This window comes from Culex pipiens, chromosome 2 (assembly GCF_016801865.2).
Source record: "Culex pipiens pallens isolate TS chromosome 2, TS_CPP_V2, whole genome shotgun sequence".
NCBI lineage: Eukaryota > Metazoa > Arthropoda > Insecta > Diptera > Culicidae > Culex > Culex pipiens.
Window position 1 is genome coordinate 77905305 of NC_068938.1, and position 27203 is coordinate 77932507.

At 36.1% G+C, this 27203-nt stretch overlaps 2 protein-coding genes across 7 annotated transcripts in view; one reads left to right on the forward strand and one right to left on the reverse strand.

The window, feature by feature from the left end:
• Positions 1-27203, reverse strand: part of LOC120419182 (translation factor GUF1 homolog, mitochondrial) — a 99000-nt gene that overhangs the window by 22418 nt on the left and 49379 nt on the right. The window lies entirely within an intron of this gene.
• LOC120419180 (vascular endothelial growth factor receptor kdr-like) overlaps positions 1-27203 on the forward strand; it is a 69784-nt gene that overhangs the window by 13042 nt on the left and 29539 nt on the right. For all 6 annotated transcript variants that reach the window (XM_039581842.2, XM_039581840.2, XM_039581846.2 and 3 more), the window contains exon 2: positions 21260-21835. In XM_039581842.2, the coding sequence (XP_039437776.1) occupies positions 21736-21835 (100 nt within the window). In that variant the 5' untranslated portion in view covers positions 21260-21735. The remainder of the gene's footprint in view (positions 1-21259; positions 21836-27203) is intronic.

The following is a 27203-nucleotide window of genomic DNA, read 5'->3' on the forward strand; positions in this document are numbered from 1 at the left end:
TTATACGCAAATGAAAGGTGATAAGTTGGCCTTTCAAAGAAAAATAGTAAGAAGTTTCAAAAATCTAGCCTAACATATGAAAAGGGCGTATGAAACTTTAAAATGCCGTTTTGACGGTGTCTGGACCAAAGAGCCTATGTCTGGAAATATTTTTATCGGATTCCCCGGACATTTTTACATAACATACTAAAAAATGGGAGGAGTTCATTAACAGGTTTTTGAGATATGATTTTTTGAAAATAAAATCCGTGTTTTTCGACGCGCCGCGCGCAAAAACCGGAGAATGACGAAATCGGCAAAAAATCAACTTTTTCACTAAAACTGCGATAACTTTAAAATTTTAGCGATGACCTATACATGTCTGGGTACCAAAAGTTGCGTCTTTTAATTACGAAAATTTTGGTACCCAGACATGTATAGGTCATCGCTGCAATTTTATAGTTATCGCAGTTTTAGTGAAAAAAGTTGATTTTTTGCCGATTTCGTCATTCTCCGGTTTTTGCGCGCGGCGCGTCGAAAAACACGGATTTTATTTTCAAAAAATCATATCTCGGAATCCTGTTAATGAACTCCTTCCATTTTATAGTATGTTATGTGAAAATTTCCGGGGAATCCGATAACAATATTTCCAGACATAGGCTCTTTGGTCCAGACACCGTCAACACGGCATTTTAATGTTTCATATGCCCTTTTCATATGTTAGGCTAGTTTTTTGAAACTTCTTATTATTTTTCTTTGAAAGGCCAACTTATCACCTTTCATTTGCGTATAACACAATTGAAATTGGTTGATATGGCGAGGAGTTATGTTTTTTGAAAAAAGTGGTTTTTGCGAAAATCGACGAAAATGGCCATTTTTCAGACCACCCTAAGACGGCGTAGGTTACCCTAATGGCCAAACAAAAAAAAGGGTCTAATTATTTCGACCAGGGAACCCCCAGCAAAAATTTGAGCCCGATCCGAGCACTTTTGTTTTTTTCCATGCTGTTTTCGTGGGGAATTGCTGTATATTTACACTTTTATTTGCATCCGCCTCGGGATTCGAACCGGCGACCTTTGGATTGTGAGCATAACCATTTTTGTTAAAGTGCTTCATTTTCCACACAGTTTCATATACGAAGTGATTTTTGCGAATAATGCCAAGCTCTGTAGATTCAACCTCAATCTTTTTCGTTTCTTAGATTAAGACATTGCTCGGAAAAACCTATCGTAGGGGAAATCTACCCATTTTAATCCTAATAAGCGGTCGTGTTTGAATGATGCTGGATAATCTAGAGTCTCCCTTGAATTTTACTAAAACCAAGTACACCAACGAGTAGAGCAAGTTTTTGTGAACATTTCTGTTTATTTTCACTTTCACTAAAAGTTATTCTATTTCTTTACCAAACATTTAACAAAAAAAAATTCCCAAGGGTATTCTAATCGAGGCGAATGCATTGGGCCACGCCCATTTTTCTAATATCGGCTTAGTTCTTTTTTCTTCCAACACTCTGTCGAGTGTTGCCATTTGCGCTGACAGTTCAAACGAACACTCACGAAAAGTGGCATTTATAGGGAAAGTTTCCTGGCATCGCTGGCTGTGCTGCTGGTGGTGTTGACGGCCAGCCTTTGTTGTTTTTTGCCTTCGTCTCTCGCTCGGTTTTCTTCAGCCTTCGATTGGAATGCAAAGTGAAAATTGAAACGTCAAACGACTTGGCGCGTTTGTTTTTTTGATGGCGCTTGCTAATTTATTACATTTTTCGGGATTATTCTTCAAGTGAGTGACTAAGTAACGGTCAAAAGAACATGTTGCCGGTAGTTGGAAGCAATTTCATATCTTAAGCGCCGTGAAAAAGTAAGCGAAAGTGAAAAGTTAATTTTGGCGATATTCATTAAGCGTTTGAGGGAGTCTCGTGTGTGTCACTGTGTGTGCCAACAAAATGATGAGAAGTGGTCTCGCAAAATACAAATTATGATCAAAAGTGCATTAAATGTGATCTTTTTGGCCAGTAAGTGGCATACATTTGCGTGCTTACTCGAGGCGGTGCTGTTGCTGGTAAGTTTATAGCCCAAATAGTATTTTTGGAGCTTTAATCGAGCATCAAACTCTCCATATGACGAAGATAGGTGTTTGATTGGAAAGGGTAGATTTCCCCTAAATAATATTTCCTCGAAAGCGACAGCCACGCTGTTTTCTCGTGAAGAAGCGCGTGCATCCAACGATACACAAATTCCGTAAACTTGCTTCTGTATTACCCACCCATGACATCATCTTTGCCCCCCTTGCTCACAAGACAACCGTTTAACGTCGTTGCAGTGAATCTGCCCCTGGTTGAAGATCGCCAACGTCAATTCGCCAAAACGATTCCCGGTAGCTCGCCGTCGATTCTGTTAAAGATATTCAATTCACGTCGTCATCGGTTGCTGCTCTGGTTCATCACTTTCAGCTGTTTGCAGCGAAGAAAACACATCCAGAGAAACAAATTAACAAATTGAACTAGTGGAAATTCCGCCACTCTACGAGACACGAGACGCCGTTTGAATAAATTACGAGCCGCGGTGTGGGGAGGTGACTCTCCTTTGGCCGGAATTATAACGGGAAATGTTCGGTCTCTAGTTGCTTTGATTATGGACACTTGCCCTGAATTTGAATGTATAATTTTCAAGATCACATGCCCGGCACCAAATACGGAGGGGGCCACAATCAGTCTCGGAGCTATGGATTTGAAGACAGCACGTCTTCGTCAACTCTATCTGAACATGATGTTTCTGGGGTGTGACGAGCCGTCTGACCGAACGGGGCAAGGGTCAATTTAGGGACTGAACTATCATTATTAGTGCTTTTCGTCATAAACCACGACTAGTGAGGCAGAACCTTCCATTCTCGACCATCACTTAGAGATTCCATTCCATAAAACACTACCAGTAAATTGAGTGTAACAATAGCTCAAGAATATTCAGCGAAGCGTAAGCGTGCCTCGTTCTGATAAAATGACTGTAATAATAACACACTCTACGTAACAATAACAGTCGGCTTTTGTTTTTGAGCGTTTTCCCTTTTGACATTGGATTTTCGCGAGTTTGAATTCAACTCTGCTGTTATCGCAATTTTTACACTGTTTCTCATCATCGTCATGGATGGCAGGTGATTTTTGAAATTATTTCATGTGATTTTGAAAAGGGCTTTAAGAAATATGTTTTCTTTTTTTTCGTTCTTGTTTCAGTAGAAGTTGTTTTACTATTTATGTGTTTTGATATGCGACGACAAATACGACAAAAAGATTTGCAACGACCTTACCAAAATTGCATATGAAACGATGTATATTTTCACATTTTTAGAAGAAATTTTATACATTTTTTTTAATATCTATCACATAGGTATTTAATTACATGCCCTGGTAAACATTTTTAAGACTCAAGTGTTTTGATAGTACACACAAAAAAAAAGTAATCCAGCAAAAAAAAGGGTGTTTGTTAAATGTAAATAAAATTTTGAATTACTTTATGAAATTCTATATAATATTACACCCTGAAATATGTAGTCCATCAGTATGGGAAACCTACTTGGCCGAAATGTCAAGCTCATATATGCGTTCATCGATTCCTTATTGGTATGATGGCCGAGCGGGCTAAGGCGTCAGTCCTTACTGTTGGTGCTGGGTTTGAATACCATCGGTTGCAACATTTTTTTGTGTTTATAAAAATTGTACATGCAGAATGTAATATTAAGTGTATTTTTTGACGAAGGTGATGTGCATGGTTTTGCCTGCGATTTTACCATCGGATTTTTTGCTGTGTAGGTTAGGTTAAATTTTTTACAATTATTAGTTTTCGAAAAATAGGAGTTTAACGAAAAGATATGTTTGTGGTCCCACCCGTGTGGATCGAAATGGAACCAGGAACGAAAAGATATGTTTGTGGTCCCACCCGTGTGGATCAATCGGACCGCGCACTGTACTCACAATCCAGAGGTTGGTGGTTCAAATCCCGCGGCGGGTGCTCTAAAATTCTAAGTGTAAATATGTAAATCCAGCCCCGTCGCTCCGGCGAATTCCTTGTAGTTAAAAGGAAGACACTAGTGGTTGGTACTAGCAATGGTGGCCGACAGCTATAAAGTCAACTTCGTATATGTTTGCGAAAAGGGACATCTAATTTGAAGAAAAGCCTCACTAAATAGTTGAAAAAAAAACATTTCTGAATTACTTAGTATCCAAAAGATCAGCCATTTTGCTTAACACTCTTAAAAAAAAACATTTTTAGATTATTGATCTTTATTTAACCTTCCTTCGGTATTGGAGTCCTTTTCGGCCATAACGGCCAAAATTTTCTGACATTAAATTTATAGTATAAATACACATTTTACAAACCAAATACACCTCGGATGAACCCTAAGCGAACGTTCATAAAAAAAGTTACTTTAAAGGTATTGGGGTCCTTTTCGACCCCAAACTAAAAAAAATCGTCGAAAATCCAGTTTTTGACTGATTCTGGTTCATTTGGTCACAAATGAAAGCTTAGGATGTCCCTTTTCCGAAACCCACCTGGAAAACCGGCCATCGAGATTCGGCTACAACCGAAAAATACCTTTTTGAGACCCCAACTTTAACGACCTGAATCTCCGACAAATTTCAACCAATCAGGATGCTCCGGGTTGCATTCGACGGGTATTTACCTGTACTTTGACCACAAATATTAAAATCAGAGCCAGGTGACCTACCGGTTCCGGAAATCCGGAACATCCGAAAAGTTCATGTTTTACTGTTTTTCACGTATATCTGATACCAATACACTAATGAATGTTGAAATTGATCCATAAAACTTACTAAAAACACAAAACACGATTGCCAGAACCACGCTGGAGTGTTACTGGCCACTTCCGAGTAACCTGGAACCGGTTCCCGGGTACTCGATGAACGGCCAACTTGACTTTTTTGGTGAAAACCCATCATGTTGCACATCAAACTCCATGAAATTAAAAGATATGTCCATCTTTGGTAATGTCGTTGTTCGCCGAGCCATCCTAGCCAATCTGAAACCGGTTACCGGCCCCTTGGGGACACTTCCGGAATATGAGAGAAACCCTATCATCCGATATATCAAACTTTATGAAATATATAGATATGTCAATATGGATTTTTGACGATTTTTTTAAAGTTTGGGGTCGAAAAGGTGATTTTTTTAAATACCCAGGGAAGGTTAAAGTATCACAGCAAAAGGCATTCACAGATAGGAATGCGCACAGATTGTTGGCTTTCGGGTCGTTGAAGATAAGGAAGGATAAACGCCTATATGAACTTGACATTTCAATCAATTAAGTTTTCCATACCGATAGGCTGCATATTTTCGGGTGTAATAGTGCACTGAATTTAATAAGAAAATGCTAAATTTATTTAACTCTCAGGCCTTTTATACGCAGCTGGATTTACTTCATTTGCTTCATTTACTGTTATATAGAAATTGAAAAAGTAAACAATCCCCACAGTATGTAAAAAATGGCTTGAAAAATTTACAAAAAAAAAAAACAATGGTTTTCTTATGTTAAAATTTTAATTTAAAAAAAAAGTTTTATTAACAGATTACAATAACTCATGAAGAATGCAAGCAAACCTCACGCAAATTCACTGATTTCATGTGAGCTGAAGAGACTTTGGGTTCGTTCAAAAATTACGTCCATGAATAGGGGGAGGGGAGGTACCGTCATTGAGGGAAGATCGGGACACATTGGGCAAATTGGGACCGTTGTTTTAGCCATGTGTTTGCACAATAATTTGATAGTTTTGATTGATTGGACTAGAACAGACATTGATTTACAAATTTAAAGTTTTTAAGTGATGTAATAACTTTTTAGTCAACAGTCCCGATCCGCCCCAGTTGACGGTACAACAAGAAAACAAGCAACATTAGTGACAGTTTGGTGTCATCTTTTGGTTAACCTAGAAACAAGATCGCCGTCTTCGGAAGACGACATGTCTGCCTTCCCACACGCACCTGTTTGTTATATTTAGCTCGCACTAAATCCACCAAAGTCGACTTACATTGACAAGGTAAAGATAGTACGTAGACTGACTAAAGCCGGTACAAATGTAGCTTGCTTCTTTGCCTTTCGACGTTGCAAGCGTACACATTCCTAGACACGCGATCTCTCATCAGCTGGTTTTACCCTCGTAATCCTGCCACCGAACTCGCTTCCTCCCAACACAATTGGGAGGGTAACATTTTAGTCTGTCTGTCATCGCAGTAGTGCCCCAGCTCTGAGCTGTTAAATATGCATGTAGTGCACTGATCTCCACAGAATGAGACATTCCTCGAATCGCTCGCTTTACTGCGTACTTGTGATGGATGAACTTTCAAGTGGCGAGTAGATAACTTTTTTAAAGGTTTTTTTTACTGGTTGAAATATTTTCAAGTTTTGGTCGTAAATCCACTCGAATGTATGGCACAGATTGTTGCTGCCCTTCTCATCAATAACTCAGAACGCGACCGCAATCAATTCTGGCACTGTTGGTAATAAATTTTCGTTAAGCGACTATTTTTAGCCCGATTGCGCGTGCCACTTGAGAGGCACACACTTTGAATCGAACCGTTTCATCCCAAGAGTTGAATTTCAGTAGACCCCTTTCAAATGTGATGTACCCCCCTTTGAACAAGTATCATATTCACCGCGCCCACTTCTTAAACCAAAACGCATTCAGTTGCACTGAGGATGGAATTTCAGAGATTGCTGACGACGACGTCTCGGGGTGCGCATCATTTCTTGGAGGAAGTTTGACCGGTTTTTGCGCCAGACCGCGGAAATTCCTTGGCGTTCCTCTGGGAGCACACGCGGTCAATTCTGGAACCCATATATGACGCCCCGAAGGTGGTCTAGCCATAACGGATCGCCACAGGAACAACTCAATCAAGGCTTCGAGCAGGTATCGGTAGCGATCAACCAGATCACGAGACCTTTGGAAGACAGTGGTGCCACTGTTTTCGATCACTTCAAACATTGTAACGACTAGCAGTCTTACAAACTTTGTTCCACAATTTGAAAATTAAACCAAAATCAGTAGGATCACTGTACCCCTTACGCACCCAAGATCCACAGCTCAATATGGCGATGATTGATTTTCCGGTTTTCGCTCTGACGATTTGTTTTTGCTTCGACGGACGATTAAAAGTGATTGGGATGATGACTAATGCCTGCAAGATGTTCGAATCGAATACCGTGCTGCTGCTTCCGAGAAATGATTGCACCCTCTTTTAAACGGCGATTGTTTCACCTTTTCACGAATGACTTTGTGGGGCGCTGGGGAAGAGTGCACCGCACTACTGCTGGTCATGGTTCAATCGTTTGGTTTTATTACCGCAGGAATGTTTGGGAATTTAAAGCGGGGTTTAATTGCTGTTGTGATGTACTGGTTTTAAAACAAACATTTATTTAGCGTCAAGCCATTCGATATATATTGTTAGCAATAAAAATAAGTGCCTTTAAAAACGGGAAAACATTGTGGAAAACGCCCGAACGATTTTCTGATGGATATTATTTCTTTTCATGTAAAATGTTTTAATGAAGCAGACACAATTATTGTTCATTTTGGTGACGTAAACAGTTCTCCGTAGAATGGCTTTTAAAATATTCAAAAATCTGTATCTTCGAACGATCGAATTTTCTTGGTGTTTAATGATTTGGATGAAACTTTGTCCATGCATTCCCTAAGTCAAAAGTAGTCATCATTTGTTTTTCCATACAAGTCTCCATACAATTTTGGGGCTGATCATACAAAATGGGTATGTCAATGTATGAAATTCTGTATCTTTAGAAGGGATGCTCTGATCGATTTGGTGTCTTCGGCAAAGTTGTAGGTTATGATTAGGACCTTCAAAAAAAATAGGTTTACGGAAAAAATCCGATGAAAAAAGTTTGATTTTGCGCTGCACTCTGTCCTATGAATTCAAATCCGAAATAAGTTTCTCACATATAAAAACCGAACTATGCGGGATTCACCCCTTTTTGTTGAAAAGTACACCTTCCGAGTGCTGCGCAAAATCAAACTTTTTTCAGTAAAATCGCTGTATCTCGCCAATAGTTTAAAACTGAATTTTAATGCTTAAAACGTTAAACGTTTATTTTTATCGAATTCCTTGGACAATTTTCTATAAAATGCAACCTGTAGAAAGTCTTTTGCTTAAATAGTTGCAAAGTTATGATTATAAGAAAAAAAAGTTTTTTAGAAAATCGTCAAAAAAGAGGGCGGTTCCATAAATAGAGGGAAGGTCCAATCAGCACCAAACTTGGGATTTCTGTTAACTATCGATAGATGAACGTTCCCTCCAAGTTTGGTCCAAATCGGTGAAGGTCGAGTCCAAAAGTGTACTCAGTTGACCTGAAATGACCCATATATGAGCTTGAAATTTCGGTCAAGTAGGATTCCCATACTGATGGGCAACATATTTCAGGGTGTAATATTACATAAAATTTCATAAAACAATGCAAAAATTAATGTACACCCAGGATTTAACACGCAGCAGAATTACTCCTTACTCCTCTTTTGCTGTGTACGTACCCGATTCTGCAACAACCTGATTGTAAAAATAGGTAAAACTAGCTGTAAACTATTTTTTAGACAGTACTTTTTGGAATGAATAAAAAAAAATATATCGATAGTTTCCGTAGTTATGAAGATATAAAAATGTCTGAAGCCAAATTCTTGGTGCAAAAGCTCTATAGTTGATGTGCAACGTTAAATCATTTTTTAAAAAGCTTGACATTTTTTTATCGAGCTTTGTAGCCTAATGGTAATGTTGACATTAGTTGATTAATAACTGTCACTGAATCTGCTTTGTAAAAGAAAAGCATTCCTGAAAAAAATATTTTTGAAAAGCGGAGAAAATTTGCTACCATTTTGTATCTGGAACATTGAAAATCAGACAACAAGTTTCTGAGATACAGCCTCACAAAGAATTTGAATCGCTGAAAATGATTTTTTCTAATTGTACTGTTTTATTCTATTGGTCTGATTTTCAATGCTAAAAAATTGTGTGAAATTTTCTGATCTTTTCATTAAAAATTATAGTTTTTTTTATCATGTCCAATAAAAAAAATCATTTTTTTTGCTTTTTGAGTATTTTTTGAACATCTCTGAATCAAGAGTATTCAAAAAAACCCAAATAGCAAAAATGAAAATTTTGTTTATTTGAACTATACAAACTGTATACAAAAACACTAGAAATATTTTAACCCAAAATACACAAAGAAAAATAAATAAATATTTGTTTGTTCATACTGTAGTCCCGATTTACCCCAGTTGACGGTATCCGAAATTCACAAATTTATTTATTGATTAAGATAATATTAATTAAAAATTCTGACGATTGGAGCGTGGTCAGAGAGCCCAAATTTATCACAACTTGACGAAACTGACGAATTCTGTTACTTCTCGGATAAGTTCATATTTAATCTGATGTTAAATAATGTCTACATACCTACTAGCTACAACTAAGCATATTGATTTTTTTTAATTGCACCTAACAGTGCTAAAAAATAATTATACCAGGATGGAAGCGATTCCTTCTCTGCCAAGAAAATCAATACAAATTACATTAAAAAGTGAACCTGTGCCACTCTATAAATAGCACTCGCTATGCAACAAGATATTTCTGTTGTCCTTCGGTCTTTTTGCTTCCTGTCTGTTGAAATATTAATATTACACTGCAGCGCACAATAGTGCAAGAAAAACAGTGATAAATCATTACTTCAAGCCCTCCACCCTCCGCATCTGGTTGGTTTGACAAAACGTCAAACTAGCCCAGCTTGTTTTGTTTGTTATGCTCACTCTCTCTGTTATCACACTGCTCGTTCAGCATACATTGTATGTTTTGTACATGTTTAGGGTAGTTTCAGGACAACTGAGACACGAATAGACTTTGATTGTATTACAAATTTTAAAAAGTCCAACATAGGCACCCTACCCTTAGTTGACATTTATCGCACATATGCTCAAGAGCTCACAATGTGCTGCGAAGAAAAAATCATGAATGTTTGCCTTATTGAACCTGAGCTTCAGAGTCTGAAGACTCTTCAGAGGAGGACCATCTGTTGCATCCATCGCTCCCACACAAGAGTCCATTGACGTTGGCCTTATCTTTGGAGGCGAAGACAACGTTGGTGTAGAAGTACACAGCCGAGCTTAAAACGATTATAGCGAAAGTTCAGCCTTGAAAGAGGTCGTCGTCCAAGTGTCACACACGATGATCGGCGGTACAAACGAGCCTGAATGGCGGCTGGATCCCTCTTGCTTTATGCAAATTGATCTCAAATGACGGCGTGACAAATTTCAATTTAAGCAAACAGGCGTTGAATGCAGTCACCGCTTGAAAGAAATTTTCCCTACAGGCCTCGCGCCGACTGTCTCACACACCTTCCATTAAGCTTATGCACATATTTCATGAATCATTACGGACTCTCTATGGGCACAAGTGTCACGGGCAGATCGCATGGTGGAGGGTTTTCCCCGTTATAATTACGAGTTCCAATGATCTCAGCTTGAAATGTGATCTCGAACTTCTACAAAGATTAGCTCTAGTAATCTGTTATTGATTGAGGATTAAAATTTTGAACTCTGGGAACCACCCTAGTGCAGAGACATATCAGCGCACAGAGCGAGAAGCTAATAAAATGCAAATATCTGATTGTGGTCACGCCTCGTCCGGGCAATCTAGATTACCCACAGGAGAGAAAACTGTGCGATTTTTTCCTCCCTTCTTTCTCCCCCTTGCGACAATATTTCATAGTTTACTGCAAACAGTTCCCCGCGTACCTAAGTGGCACACTTTTAAAGCATATGGATTGAATTATATTATATTACGGACGCCAACGGATTGTTATCAAGGCTTATATCAGTCTGATGGCCATGGGAGCGAGCCTATAGGATAGGTTCGCGAGACCGTTTAGTTTAAGTGGTTTAGTGAGTTATTCTTGATTAAAAACCGGGCAGGGATTTGGATTTGGTGCACTTGAAATTAATTTGAAAATTGAAGGTCCTCGCAAATGCGACTGCTGCACGTGCGGTGTTGAGCTCTTAAATTTTGTCAAGGTATAATAGAGAACGCTCCCTGAACACGCTCAAATCGACAGGATTGAATATTAGAGAATTTCCTGCCAAGAAATAAAATTGTAAATTTCGGGAATAAATGCTAGTGAATTGTCTTAGGCAACCATATGCACCCACGCATCCACTATCGCAAATTAAAAATTAAAATGATTTTCAAAAAGCTAAGCCAGAATTTCGGCTTTCGATTAGTTTTTGTGTTATTTTTATTTGCCGTAATTTTTGTACGGGCCTTCCTATGACCAAAGAATACATTTTTGCGCCAATCTAAAAAAAATTACAGCTATCCACACAAAAATGGTATTTAAGTAATCTTGAATCTGTATTCCGTTCTCAAGGAATTTCAGAAAGTTGGAACATTATAAAAACGGAAAAAAATCAACTTATTTTTTGGTGCAGTTTTCAAGGGTTTACAGAAGGACTGGCAAACAATTCTTGATTACTTTGATGTTGTGCTTGTAATTAGGTAATTCTGTATTTATTTGATAATTAACAGTTATTCAAGTAATTAAAAGTAATTAATGAGTAGTTCTAGTAATAAACTAGTTTTTAAAGTAATTGATTTATTTTTGAAGACTTTTTTGGGTTTTTTTTATTGGTTTAAAATCTTTATTGAATGCATTTTTCAAATATTTTTCTACGTAAAACAAGAGTATAATGATTTTAGAATCACTGTAATGTAAATTCAATAGATTGAGAAAAATAAATAGATTGTTTGCAAAATCATTGATGAATAATTCATTATTGTCATCTGGAGCCAACTGGGACAACTGTTTTAGTCTTGCCACTGTATTTTTTTTATATATATATTTTTTTGATTGGTTTGGATAGAACAGACACAGATTATTAAAAAAAAAATAGTGCTTTGCTTTCCAAATTTCAAGCTTTTAGGTGCTACCTACTGTTCCTATTCATTTTTCCCTGGATTTTTGTTATAATCAGTATTTTCGCGCATTTTCTTTTTTATGCAACTAAGATTTTTTCAAACTTAAAATTAGAGACACTTCAACTTTCTTATGCTTAATTTGAAAAATATATATTTCAAAGCAAAAATTACTTAAATTATTTTGCTCTTTCAAACATATTTAACAATTTGTCATAAAGTTCACAAAATAAAATTATGTTCAAGGAATTCAAAACCTTTTTGGCATGAGAAAATTAAAAGTAACAGAGAATTAATGTTCTGATCTGACATAACTTTTATATTTTGTAAGAAAGGTGTAGCTCACATGTCGGTGGATTAATCGAAGTTTCATAACATGAAGGTCCAAATTGTTCCAAATATAAAATGCTTTCAATAACACAAATTCGCCAAAATGTATATTTTTATTTTATTTGTAACGAAATTATTTAAGACAAAAGTCTCCTTAAACTTCTTAAAAATATGAAAAAAGTAATTTGGTCATTTGTAGGAATATTGTCCATGAGAAGTGAGTTGATCACTTTTTTTTAATTTCAGATCCCTCCTTCTCCTGTACATAGAAAAAAAAATCTTTAAAGAGCCACACCATGAGCTTTTCTTATTTCAGTAAATACATAAAAAAAAAGATGGACTGGTAAAATAGTAGTTTATGCAACAAGTTGCAAAAAGAGGATTTTTTTCAGCACGAGTCGTACATTTGTCCAACGAGGTTCACCGAGTTGGATAAATACGACGAGTGCTGAAAAAACAAGTTTTGCAACGAGTTCCATACAACATTTTTAGCAATTCCGAAAAACTCATAGAGTGAAATTTTAAGTCAAATTTTCATGTTTTTTAGTAAATCGTTTAAATCAAAAAAATGTTGAAGTGTTACCTTTCGAAACAAGTGCTAAAAAGTTCAACTTTTCAGCACCCATTTCAGTGCTGAAAAGTAGAACTTTTCAGCATTTATTTTGAAAAGTGTTGCTATTCGATTCTGTTAGTTTTGGTACAGAAAAGTAGGCTAATTCGTCGTTCAAGAATGACAGGAAAAGTAAGTAGTTTCACGACGGAATTGCAAAAAAGTAATTTAAGTTATTTATCAATGTGAGTCCAATTATTGGAGTAGTTAATAAGCTGACTGGGGAGTAATAAATGCATACATTTGGCAGTTTTTTTTTTTTTTTTTTTCGAAAAATAATTCCAATTATGTTTGCAAAAATTTTCTTTTGATCTTCTAAAAACCTCAAATAACAAAGAATTAAATATGCTGATTATTGATAGCATTGCTCATTTGATGATATCAAGCAGCAATTTTTTTTAATTAAATACTCATATGCTATTTTCAAATAGTTGGATTTCATCATTTTCAAGGTTTGAAAATTTCCCAGCTTTTTAAAGAATGTTGTGATAGTGTAACGTATCTTATTTTGATATGCCATCATAAAATGGTTTATACCTAAATTCTTTACTAGTTATCGTTATTTTGTTTGGAAAAGTACTTATTTTAACACTTTAAAGAAGTTTTCGGTTAATAACGCAACCGTATGCTTTTAAAATAATTTGTCTATCAAAAAGTTTAGCAAATTTAACCTAAATCGAAGAAAAAGAATGACCCAATAACTTCACCATTGTTCCATTTTTAACTATACTCATTTTATAGCTTCCCTGCACCGTGCGGTACACGCGGTTCACTTGTACCTCGGGTTTGCTTTGCGCCTGCTTTGTTCGGTTTACACCCGTACCCGACTCACACGAACCGAGGGTATTTTGGTTCATCGTACCAGCGCACCACGACACTCTCGGTTCGCCGCGTCGGTTTTGTGTCTGGCACTCACCCATGGCATGAACCCGGTATATGAGCCAAGGTGCTTCACTCGTTACGAGCCGAGGTACGTGCCGTGGTACGCGCTGGCGGTACAAAACGGGTTCAATACCACGGCGCGTACCACGGCACGCTGGGTTCATGCCATGGGTGAGTGCCAGACACAAAACCGATGAGGCGAGCCGAGAGTGTCGTGGTGCGCTGGTACGATGTACCAAGATACCAATACACAAATGGGTTCAGGCACGTACCGAAGCTAGAAAACCAAACCCGCGGTGTGCGTTGGCACTGGCGCATGGGAAGCTTGTTTTATACCATCTTTCTTAGAAATTTATACCATTTCAATATTTATAAATATTTCCGACTCTATTGTTTCAACCCGTTTAAAATTCCATCAACGAAAGTAACCCGAAAAACCCCACACATGAGCCCGACGATAAAATCGATCTTATCCGGGACCCATAAAACCTCTTCACTTTGGCACGACACCCACTCACAACTTCACACTGGAAACCAAGAAATCCCCATCACAAGACCGGCGAAGCATAAAATGTTGCAAATTGCTCCCCGGAGGCCACTTTTAACCCCTCAATTACTGGCCGGAAAATTCGCACCTCCCAGACGTCTTGCACTTTTCCGGCTCTTTAACGTAAACGCACCATGCATGCAACCCAGAAGAATGCCACGAAAGATGTTGTTGGCAGAGAGTTTTCAAGAGTGCAAAGGTCGCTCCCTTAAGTAGGGAGGGGAATTTCCTTGGGGCACTCTTAAAACAATAACATCTTTTAGAGTGGTTTGAGTTGTTGAAATTTCTTTCTAAAAAAAATAATCAAATTTATAAATGTATCCATTTTTAAGGCAAATGATTGAATTCTTTAAATCATATTTTTCAACAGTTTTCCTAGTGTTTCCCCTCAAGTAAACGATTGCATACCTATCAGGCGGATAAGATGACCTTGCTGGGGTAGAGCGGTTCCTTCTCTCATTTCTGTACAATGGCCCCTCCATATGCTGCGACTATCGATTTTTAATCCTAGGCCCATGCTGTGCCTCCCCTTAATCCTCAACAACAGTTAGTATATGCCACTAAAGGCCGCACTAAAAGGGAATGAAGTGCAATTCTCATGTTTCGTCCACGTATGCCACCGAATGATAACTTTATTTACACTCAAAATTTAATTAAATTTAATGTTGTTACGGTTTCAATTACAGTGTAAACTGTCAAACAAATATTTGCATTTCATAAACATTATCAGCCAATGATAATTTAATTTATGTTTGGGGAACTAATTTTAACCGTGTTCCCCGTAATCCTAACCTGCTGATGAGTGTGACTTGGCACAACACTAATCCATTTGTGGCCAATGACCACACATTTTGCTGTCCACAGTGACACACAGCCCGGGCCGGGGTAGCACCCGCCGCGCGAAATTAGAGCAAAATTGACGACCCGCTACTTCGCCTTACAACGTCCATGTTATGCTCGCTTGGTGCAAAAGTAATTGTTTCAATTTGTGGAAAAAAATAAAACGTATGAAAATTAAATAAATCTTAACAATTTAAAAATGATGTATTTAATACGTAATACCTGAACGAGCCGTTTAAAAAAAAATGATTTGGGAAATTCAAACTCAGAAACTGTCAAAACTTCAATGGTTAGAGTCTTGGCTACTTAGAACGCCATCTTTATTGAAACAAAAAGTTATTCTTCCACAAAACGACACACAAGGCAACAAACCTAAATCGCAACCAACGCGTTGATCTATGACATTTTGTTTCTCGGAATGACAACTATTTTGCTGCGTGGTCGCGAAATTCCTCGGAAGTTGCCGTGACGATTCGAAATATATTTTGCACCGTTAATAAAAATGACATTATCAGCGTGTGACTTTCTCGTTCGAACCAAATGAAAGGAAAAGAAAAAAATCCATACCACAAAGAGTGGCACAAACAGACGTCAGGCATTGCCCCGGAAAGCCAACTGTTGACAGTTTACCCTTGAAGTGGGGGCCGCTGATGCTCATCAGGTCATATGTTTGTCCTGACCGGGGGTAATTGAAAGCTTGTTCGATGGTGGCCAGCAGAAAAACCCCGACGGTGAGTGATTTCATCCAATTTATTAAGCTGGAAGAAGTGTTGTCGTTACGCAGCTGGAAGGGTCGTCCTTCGACCCGACTCTTGACCAAACGACGACGGTTCGGCGGTTCAATTTAGAATTCAATCCAAATCTCGACCGAAAAATATCCATCAAATTTTAATTGAAAAATTTTTGCGGATAAAATCAGGTATAACGTAATTTAGTGGATGGCCCATCGACGCGACGGAAAATCGTTTTAAAACGATGGGAGCGATTTAAACAATTTATCACCACTTCTCCGGGGGTGATCTGGAGAGTGAAGAGATGTGTTCTCCCATATACGCGTGCGGATTTATTACCCCACTATAGTTGTGGTTTTACTAGAGCGACGCCGATACAGCATGCGGGATTACACTTGAGGAAATTTTACAGAATCAAGAGTATTGCATGGTATGACAACCGTTTATTTTTTACTAATATTTTGAGCATTTCTGTACTTTAAATATCATAGAAAAAAACTGAGTTTGCGAATTTGATTTCTTGTGAAAAAAGTTGATTTGATAATCAGATATTTACGTGTACCATTTTATTCGGAAAAGTCCTCATCAATACTTAAAACTTTGCCGAAGACATCAAATCAATCACAAAATGCCTTTAAAAAGACACAGATTTTCGAATATTTACGTACCATTTTTGAATGAACAACTGCCAACATTGTATGGAGTTTTGTATGAAAAATTTCGCCAATTTCGCAGAGAATTGCTCAACCTGAAAACAGTACACAATATCAAAATTTCTTCAGAGTTCTTTCCGATTGCAAATTTGACTTTACATTAATATTAAGGCATTTTTTTCGGCTTTTTCTCCATGGTTTCCGAAATTCATGATTTTCTCGAAAATAAACTTGGCAGCACTGTCTAATGGATTTTTAAGCAACTTGTGTTTAAGCTCCAAAAATAGCATTTTTGTCATCTAAAACGTTTCCAAAATTGATAATAAAAAAAACGATTATTTTGCGCAATCTTCTTTTTTTGTTTTTGAAAAGAATAAAAAACACGTCTTCATGGTATGGTTGTTACAAAAATTATGTCATTTCTGTTGTTTTTACTATTGAAATCTTTTTCGACTTTTTCCCTATAAAATAAAGCAAAAAGTAGGTCAATGTATAGTTTTTCATTTTCGTTAATTCATCCAAATTTTAAATGCACGTTAACAGACATTTTAAAGCCTGCAGTACTGCCGCTTTATGGCGGAATGACGTATACGCCATTTTCTCATTTATTTTATTTTACCGCAAAAGATGGTAAGACTAGTTTGTGCAAATAAAATCATCCTAAAAAGTGAAAAGACTTATAAAATACAAAAAAATACGTTAAATTTGAGCTTAAGAAATTTGATTAGCACAGCATGCCAAATGTGATTTATCCGTATTTTGATCCCGATTAAACGACACAAATATTTTGTTAAAGAATCTATCTCATTGAAACAAATTAACAAATTTAATTGTGAATAAGAACAGTAAATTTCGTCAAAATTTTACTGGAAATTAAAGTTTATTTCGCACTTAGATACCTCCCACCTTGAGATTCGAACTCATTACATTTGGATTCTGAATCTGAGTGATTACCATCTGATTCACTGCCCACCATTGAAAAAACGGCTAATATCCACTTCTAATCTAATCTAATCTAATCTAACCCTAGCGCAGCCAGTCTTTCGAGGGCATCCTGGAAAATGCCTTAGGTTGATTAACGCCTAGCATCCTCTTGTCATTATTAACAATTGCAGTGCCCCAATGCAATAAATTGCTTTGAAACATCACAAAAGTTAAAGCGGCCAGGCCAACTGCGTAAAGTTTACCGCAAAGATGATTCGTTGAAGTGGGTTGAGTTTGAGCACGAATGTTCAAACAACAACACAATTCTGAATCTACAGGGGAGGAAGAAACGTGGGGATCCCCCGCTCACGTTCCTGTTTGTTAGAGCAATAAATCGATGGGAGCACCATGCTAAGAAGTTTTGGTGCTCCGGGACCCTTGGGGATGGGACATTGTATTTCCACAAATGCCCTGGACACTACTTGCCGTGGTTATAGCGCCACAACTAGCTCTGAAAAAACGGCTAATATCCACTTTTGGCAAAAACGAGATATTAGCACCAGGTGGTAGAGGATGTTCCAACGCATCTTCTGAAACTTGAATTTCACTGAAATAGTGTTTAGACTTGGCTGCCGATGCGAAAAACCAAACGGCTAATATGCCACTCTTATGGGAAATTGAATTGACGGAGATTTTGTGACAAACACTAAAACGCGTTTTTCTCGGAATACTTGATTTGGCATAATAGCCGAATTTTCAATTATGGGCAGTTCAGGCAGACCAACATTTACCAATTGAAATTTTCATCGAATCGGAGAGATAACTGTAGCTAAATCCTTTCGCAACAATTAATCATCATAAGTTACACTTTACGGTAAGATAAAACTAATCCATCACATATTTCTTTACAAAGTTGAAAATTCCCCTTTCAAAATATATTTTAATCAATTTAAGAGTTTCAATAAATACACAAGTGCATTCAAATAAAACGTTATTTTTATTTTTATTGTACTTGTGAAATCAAGATTGTTTTCAGTCAAAAACCCACCTTAGACCGTGGTTTGTTAACTTCTCACAAAAAAAAAATTGGTCGCGTATAAAATGCAATAAAAAGCTTTTTATTTTCTTTTTGGCTTCGTTGATTTAAATCTATTGGAACTAATTGGTTGGAAGATTTTTTACCTCATCTGTTGAAAAAATAACATTTTCTGTTGTGTCTAATCAATACCTGAATAATAATAAAAATAAAATTTAGAAAAACTGACAGGTTTTTTACACGAAAAAAATTTAGGATATTTAGGTGAAATTTAGATTTGAATATAACTTTTGAAGATACAGTACTTGTTGGGCTGAGAACGGAGCCCAGTTACCGAATGCTGCTCGCTAACTGGGCTGAACGAAAGATTACGAGGGGACCACCGATGCATTATATTTTCTTGATAAAATACAAAATAAAAGTTACTCTAATTCGTTAAAAATGTTCACATCTCAATTTTTAACTTTTTTTAATTGTGACTTTAAATTTGATGAAAGTTTGAATTTTTTTTAAACAAATTGAGCTTGATTTTTGCATCCATTAACCCCAAAATCATTTCTCTTGGTTTTGGTTATTTTGACGATTGTCTGCTTTTTAAATGGGTTACGGCCAAGTTATCAAGCGCCCAGTTTAAAAGCAGCTCAGTTAAACAAAAGATCCTATGTACAAAGGAAACCCATGGCGCATTGGTTGTTTTGAAAAAGTAATCTAGATATAAGGTACACAGTAAAAAAAATGTAAATTTCGAAGCTTTAATTTCTGAAGGTTGAATTTTACCTCTTTTATGATGTAATTTTACTTCAATTTAGACTGAAAAAGTGTCATTACACCCAAAAAGTGGTAAAATTACCCATTTTCAAAGGTAAAATTACAAAATATGTACCCCTTCCCAGATGTAATATTACCATGATTTTTTTTGCTGTGTAAAGAAGATTGTTTTCAGCTGCTCGACGCTGTCGTGCTATCTTGTCGCACCCGCCATTTCGACGATCCGAGAAAAACGCGTTTTGATGTTTGACCTTGAATAAACAAAAACTAGAGCACGCAATGTAAACAATAACAAACACGTTTTGTTTGGCTGACCATTATGTGCATTGTCCCGAAGTTTGGTTGAAGTTGGTTGCTGGAGTCCCGAGTTATAATAACAAATGTTTACGGTAGTCTAACTTGTACGTGCGTCAAACGCGTTCTGACCTGAAATCCCTTTGGCCAGTTGTCGCACTTACATCAATTTTCAGGGAGTGCAGATAGCACGACAAGATTGAAACTACTTTCATATGTACACAGAAAAAAAAATCATGGTAATATTACATCTGGGAAGGGGTACATCTTTTATGTCAGAAAAAAGGTGTAATTTTACCTCTGGAAATGTGTAATTTTACCACTTTTCTGGTGTAATGTCACTTTTTCAGTCTAAATTGAGGTAAAATTACATCATAAAAGAGGTAATATTCAACCTTCCAAAATTATAGCTTCCAAATTTACATTATTTTTTACTGTGTACAGTGACAAAAATGCACGGAGTTTTTTCGGATTTCGTTGAATATCTCAGGTTTGAAATCGAATTTTGGGGATCTGTGAAGGTCAAAAGAAGAGTCCTTGAGAGCTGTACAAAAAGGCGTTCTTAACTCAATTTGGCCCAAAATGCACGTGCGACAAGTTAGCACGACGGTAACGTGCTGGCGTAATTCTAAACGTCAAAATTGATCCTGGATGTTTTAAGCTATTCTTTGAATATATATTTATATTACTGATTTTCTCAAATTAATTTATTAATTTGCCTAAAGTTCTTAATTAAAGTTTTTAGGCTTCAAAACACGTTATTATCGAATGTAAATAAATTATGTCAAACAATCATATTGATAAGACATCTCTTTTGAGATCAAACTCACCGTCCCAATTGGGAAATGAATTTCCTCCGTGTAACACCACAGCCCTGGGAACGACACTCGAAACAAGCACATGTCAAGGTAATGAAATTATCCTGTTGGTGGTGATTTATGGTGACACGCAAAACGGGGTTCTCCCGGCGCGATTGAGATAATGCCTTATTTTTGTGAAAATTCAATTAATGTAAAACTTTTCTCATTTGTCGCAAATTTGTTCGCCTGAACTGATGCAGTCACACTTCCCCTCTCAACGATTAATTATTCAGGATAAGTGCTCGGTGGGACCAACCAGTAAACCAATAAATATTCCTTCTCTCCATCGAATGACTCCATAATCGGCAGCTGAGTAAATAGCAGTTTGCGTTTGATTGCCGTTGCGATGCCCGGCGTAGGTAATTGAAATCTATCGCCCAAAGGTCATAAAACTTGTGGCTTCTACTTCCTACTGGTCGAACCAAGAAGGGTGGAAAGATGATTCAACTTGCCATTGGGAATGTTTCGATATGGACTCTGCCCATTAAGTAACGCGTCAAAGAAACCATTAAAACCAATGCTCAATAACACTTTGCCCTGTTAATATGCCACCACTCTTTGAATGAGTGGGGTGAAGTTCTGAATGGCTGTTTTATCATTTGTAACAACTCTTATCTCAATTGTGTAGTTCGTTTTGTTTTTCTATGTTATTATTTTTTATCTCATGTTGATCTTTTTTTTGTATTTTATAATGTTTTTCAATTTTACAGCATTTACCCCTATACTCGCAACATATTTCAGTTTCAGGCGAGCTCTTTCGTTACGACCAACGCAAAGTGACCATAAAAAATAATTTCCTTCTTTCCGTTTTTTTTTTCCTTTCCCTCTTCCAGACTTGGTCACTTATCATCCCTGGGACAAGCTTTGGACCGTCAATCAAAAGTGTCAGCACATTCAGGGAGAGCCTGCTGCCAAGCGGTCCAAAATCATCGCGCGAAAAAAGAAAACCGTACAAAAAGTTCCAACAGCAGCAGAAAAAGTTGATGCAAATTTCCTGAACCAAACCATTACTGTCTTGAGCCCGCGCTGTTGGAGTTCATCGTGAGTTAAGGAAGCAATAAAAAAAAGTGTCGAAGTAAAACAGTGTGAGAAAAGCAAAAAAGTTCTTAAACGATGCTGCCGGAGAAAAGTTTAAACCCGGAGCGGAAGTCGATTGCGCGCAAAAAGTCGATGGAAGTCTAACGAAGAACCAACCAACCGACGAGAGTGTGTGCGGCTTGTCACTGTCGCGCAACAAACTAGTACTTAAGTTTCTAAACTTGACAGGCACAGTTGTGTGTTTGTGGTGAACGAGCAAACGAAAAAAAAAATGCATAATTTAAGCCGCCCAAGGAGGAGGCCCCACCGGCGGTGGCAACCGGCTGTGATATGTTTGCTTATAATTGTGCAAATGGTGCATTTTGGAGCAAGTAAGTTAATTTTTAAAATATTTTCACTAATCATGTTCGTTGAATCAAAAGTGCAAAAAAAACATTTTTGCATATCAAATTTGCAACTGGCGCCACGAAATAGTGACTGCCTTTTGTGGTCAACAGACAATACCCTCGGGGAATGAATGCAGAATTTCAAATGATTTTCGGTGATTTATGGCTTCTTGATAATTGAACTTTGAATGAAGTTCTAACTCCGCACAAAAAAAAAGCCCGGATGATTTGTGACTGTTTAGTCTGGGACGACACAGCGTGTCAAACTTGGAACTCACAGTGAAGAGATTTTTGGTTCTAAATGGAACTTGAAGATTGAATCTTTTTATTTCAATTTGCATTGGTTCTGCTTGTAGACAAAATATCGTTTTAACATCTAAACTATCAAGCAAGCAACATAACCAGAATGTTTCCACATTGAAAACATCCGATCATGGATGTTTCGGTATACAATTGACAATATTCCATGATGAGTATTTGAATTAGTTAACAGCTGTTTGGTTGACATTAAAAATACTTCAATTTAATCATTTCTTTATATTTGAGGGTCTGTATCAAAGGAAATAATAGACAAATCCTCAATTTTCTGAGTCTTTGAAAAAAAAAATATTCGTAGAATTGGACTCATGATTATTAAAAATAGAAAAAAAATATTTTTTTGTCAAATTGGTGACAATGATAGGTATATTTTGTTTTCAGAATGAAAAATACGAATTAAGTACAAACAAAAAAAAGTATATGGAATCATACTGAGCTTGGTAGAGAAGTGTTCAAAGTACCTCAAGAAGCGATTTTTAAATAATTATGAAAACATTTAATTAAATACACTCAAAGTGTCATGTTTTTCTCAACTAAAATGAGTTGGAATCGGAAAACGGAATGCAATATCAGATTCTTTGGACAATTTTACACTGAGATTAGGTAAAACTAGTTTCTAGGTTTCAAGTTTTAGGGGTAATTGAAACAGAAATTAACAATATTTAAAAAAAATTCCCTAAAATCATGCTAGGGGAACAGCATATAATTCCTGCGTGCCTCTAATGTTGCCATATCAGCACTTCGACATTCAATTACAACTCATGAAAAGCGTTTTCGACTAAAATCGAGTGATAAATAGCTCAATAAGAAGTGAGCAAGCAAGTTTCTACCAAAAGTTTTGCAAAATTAGTTGTTTAAACAGTGAAAATCAGCAAATTGGATGGAGTTAGGAGCGAGTGCTTAACCTGCCAAACATACGAGAATTTCCCCTAATAAATTGATTTTTGTGGCAACAAACTAAATTATAACCTTTAAACTACTCTAAAATGATTTAGTATTATTAAATAAAAAAGCGGTGATAAAATTTGTAAAAAAAAATGCATTTTGTAATTTAATAGGCAATCAACTATGTAGGTATATTTCACTAAAATGGGGTCGCAGAGCTAGAATTTGATGTTTAAAGCAAAATACAAACCATCGAGGCAATCAAAATTTTGGATAACCGAGTTTTTAGATAATCGAGTCTGAGCTGTATTCACTCAACCTCGAATTTATATAAATTTTATTAAAAGTTAAAACAAAATTAAGCTAAACAAGCATATAATTGTATTATTTTTTTCAAATGGAGCATTAAAACAAACCTTATTTATGATCAATTTGACGTAATCAATTCAATTTGCTCAAATTGAGGCTGAAATCTGTAAGAAACACAGAGACTATCAAATATTTCGAACATCAAAAAAATGGGAATTCAACTACCACTCATAAAATTTTTAAAAAACTTAAAAAATCGAAATTTCAAAAATTCAAAATTTTAAACCTACAACTTTGCCGAAGACACCAAACCGATCAGGAAATTCCCAAGATGCAGACTTTCGAATATCCCATGCAAGAACATTTTTTTTTTCGCAAAGTTTGCAATAAAATTGCCTAAGAGACTTTGAAGAATAGATCTCTGGTTGATTAAATATAGCGAACAAAAGAAAAAGAGACAACAAAATTAAGTTTTTTAAGTCTTATCCAAATAGCGTTACGTTACTTAATCCACCTTTAGGTGGTTGGTGCCTTCCTCACATTCATAAAGTGAATACACTACACAGCCTAAACAACATGAATAAATAACACTTACTTTTATCAAAATATCTGCGATCCGGCCTCAAAAAAGTGTACTAAAACACTAAAGTATTCATAACTTTTGATAGGGTTGTCTTTTAAATACCTTTCTAAAAATGTATAGCATTTTCTTACAAAAACCACCTTTTTTACAATCTTCAAAGGTTTAGCTAAAATGCTGTAAAATAAGCATAACTTTTGAAGTACATTTTAATTCTTCATAAGATTAACTAGGGTCTTGTGGGACCCCAAGACAGATCGAATGAGACCAAAACGGTCCAAATTGGTACAGCCAGTCCGGAGATAATCGTGTGCATATTTTTCGGACTTACAGACATACACACGCACAGTCATTTGTTCAGAATTTGATTCTGAGTCGATAGGTATACGTGAAGTGGATCTACGAGGTCGAATAAAGAAGTTCATTTTTCGAGAGGTGAGGAAGGCAAAAATGAATTGTTTGTGAATTTTTTTGATCCTTTCGAAAAAAATATTATTTTGGAGTGAATACTAATATTTCAAGAAGTTAAAATATTCTATATAACGCTCAACATGAGAACTTTGCAGAAATACAAAAAAATGTTGAAATATTTCTAATTGTTGCGTTCTATTGATAGATGTGACGCAATACATATTTTTTGTAAAATTATCAGATAAAAACTTTAAATTTTCACTATTTTTCCAACTTTTTTTGCGTTTTTGAGCAAAACATCATGACTCAATTCATTATTAAATTTTCAACAAATTTTGTCTGTGAAATTGTGCAAAAAATGTAAATCCAGCAAAAAAAAATATAATGTGCAGCAACCGATTAAAAACGCCACTGCTAATCTTCGTAGCTTTTGTTCGTGTTTGATGTTACGAGCCTATGCTTAAAATTTATTTAAAAAAAAACACGATTTTTATTGACATGAAAAATGTGATTGAAAAAAATCGTTAAAAGGTGAAAAAAAAATCAAATTATCTCATCTAATCTAATCAAATCCTAGCGCAGCCAAGCCGCAGAGAGATGATTCGTTGAAGTGGGTCGGTTTGTAATAATAATTAGGTTTTTTTTTCTAAAGACACTGTCTTTCAATTTTTAAAAACAGTGCTCTGCTCTTTTGAATCAAATAAATAATATTTTGAAATTTTAAAATCTAGCCCAGCATTTAAAGTTGTTTAAATATGTGTTTAAAGCCCTTTCAAAAAGTTGTTCCTTATAATTCCTATTCTTCCTATACCTTGGGTGTGCGTTTCTTTTTGTTTAAAAATAAGGGTAGCAATCTGTTTTTATGCATGAGATTAAAGCTAAAAAAATGATAGTTTAATTAAATTACAATGTACAAAAAAAGGGGCATAAATTTAACGCTTCGCACCCAAAACTCGGCAGCATTTGTCCAAGGTAGAGGGTGACGAGCGGGAATTCCCGGGAAAAAAATCCCGGGAAATCGACCATTTTTGAACCTCTCGATTCCCGGGAAATTCGGTCGAGACTCCCGGGAAATTTTAAACATATAAATATCGAAGCAAAATTATATAAACTAATCAGAAAATTATTTGGAGGATTCTAAATTGTTTCGAACATTGTATGTGAAATGTTCGATGTTCAAGTTCTTCTCTAATCTTCTTATTCAGAAAGTGTAAATTTTAAATTGCAATAATTATAACTGAAAGTAGCCAAAAAATGTGGTCCACAAATTTACCTTAAAGTATACATAACAGTTACATCCCAGATATTAAAATCTAATTTCTTTGAAATATTTTTTTTTAATTTTATTATTTCTAAAAGGGTAAAGCCTTTTCTCGAGCATAGCAATCCTCATCCCTAAGTTAATTTGGCTGTATCAATGTAATTTTCATTTTAATTTTGTGTTTCAAGTCAACCACAATATTAAATTCTAGAGATTTTTTGAAAGGGTCCTATAAGCTATTGTCTTTTATAGGACTTTTTCGAAAACAAAACTCTAGGATTATATTTTAGGGGAAAAAAACTCTGGCGATCTTTGTAAAGTTAATGTCCGCCAATTGTGAACATTCGCGTTTTCCGGATAACTGTAAATTTTTCTTCAATGAATATTTATAATTGACATTAAAAAGGAAAAAAAAAGTTATTTCAGTCGCTATTTATCATATTGCAAAAAAACGATACAGGGAAATTATACATTATTTGTAAACATGTTAAACTTTTTAGTTCCCAAAAAGCTCAAGAAACGATCTTGTATTTGCAGATTCAGAAAAAAAAATCAAAAGGTACATATAGTTCCTCCAAATAATAAGGATACTTAAAATAACGTTTCATAGAATAAGTATGAAAACATTGTAAGTAATTTCATTTAAAAAAAACAAATTTATTGCTTTTCCTTTTAAATTATTGCCACTATTGGCATAGTAAAAAAAACTCCCGGGTCCCGGAAATTCCCGGGAAATGACCAAATTCAACTCTCGATTCCCGGGAAATTGAAAATCTCGAGAATCGTCACCCTCTAGTCCAAGGGAATAATGGCCTCGAACAGAGAATAATGATACCGTTTACGGACAGAGACAATAATGCTCGAGATTGCCGAGAGAATTATGCACTCGAGTTTATTTCCAAATAAAAGTTCACCCGTCCAAAGCCAAAAAAAACAATTGTGTAAACAAAATTTATCCAAGTGCATTGCCAAAAAGTTATCTGTTCTCATTAGAATCCAACGGACATGGCAAACCGGCCATAAATAACCATTCCACTGCGCTAGAGTTTCCAAACAATGCGACCATAATGCCAGGCAATATACGAATGAAAACATAACTCAACGAAAGTAAGATCCCACAGTACAAACTTGTAAACATTTCCAAACACACACACTCACAAACACCTCTTCGTATGTCTCGCTGAAAGGTTCACATAGTTTTATCACATTTTCCTTATCGCTCTTCCAATATGCTTGTGCTGTGTGTGTGTGCACTAGCAAACTTAATCTATTTCCGTTTTCGTGTGTTCCCTTGATTCGCGTCGTTTCTTACAAACGAAAACAAACTTACGAGGGAACGACACACGGAACAGACACTTGCATAAGCTGGTTGGTGACATTATTTTGAATTTATGCAAAATTAAACATTATTTCCAAACTATTCAATGATTGAAGAAGACAAAATGTAACAGTTGAAAGCATGAGGATTTCTTAAAATTTTTCTCAGTTTCTCAGTACATTTCGTACATTGACATGCAGTTACAGTGTAATCGCAAAAAAGCTATGTTGTCTAATGGGTGTGTTCTACAGAAGATACAGTGCAGAACATG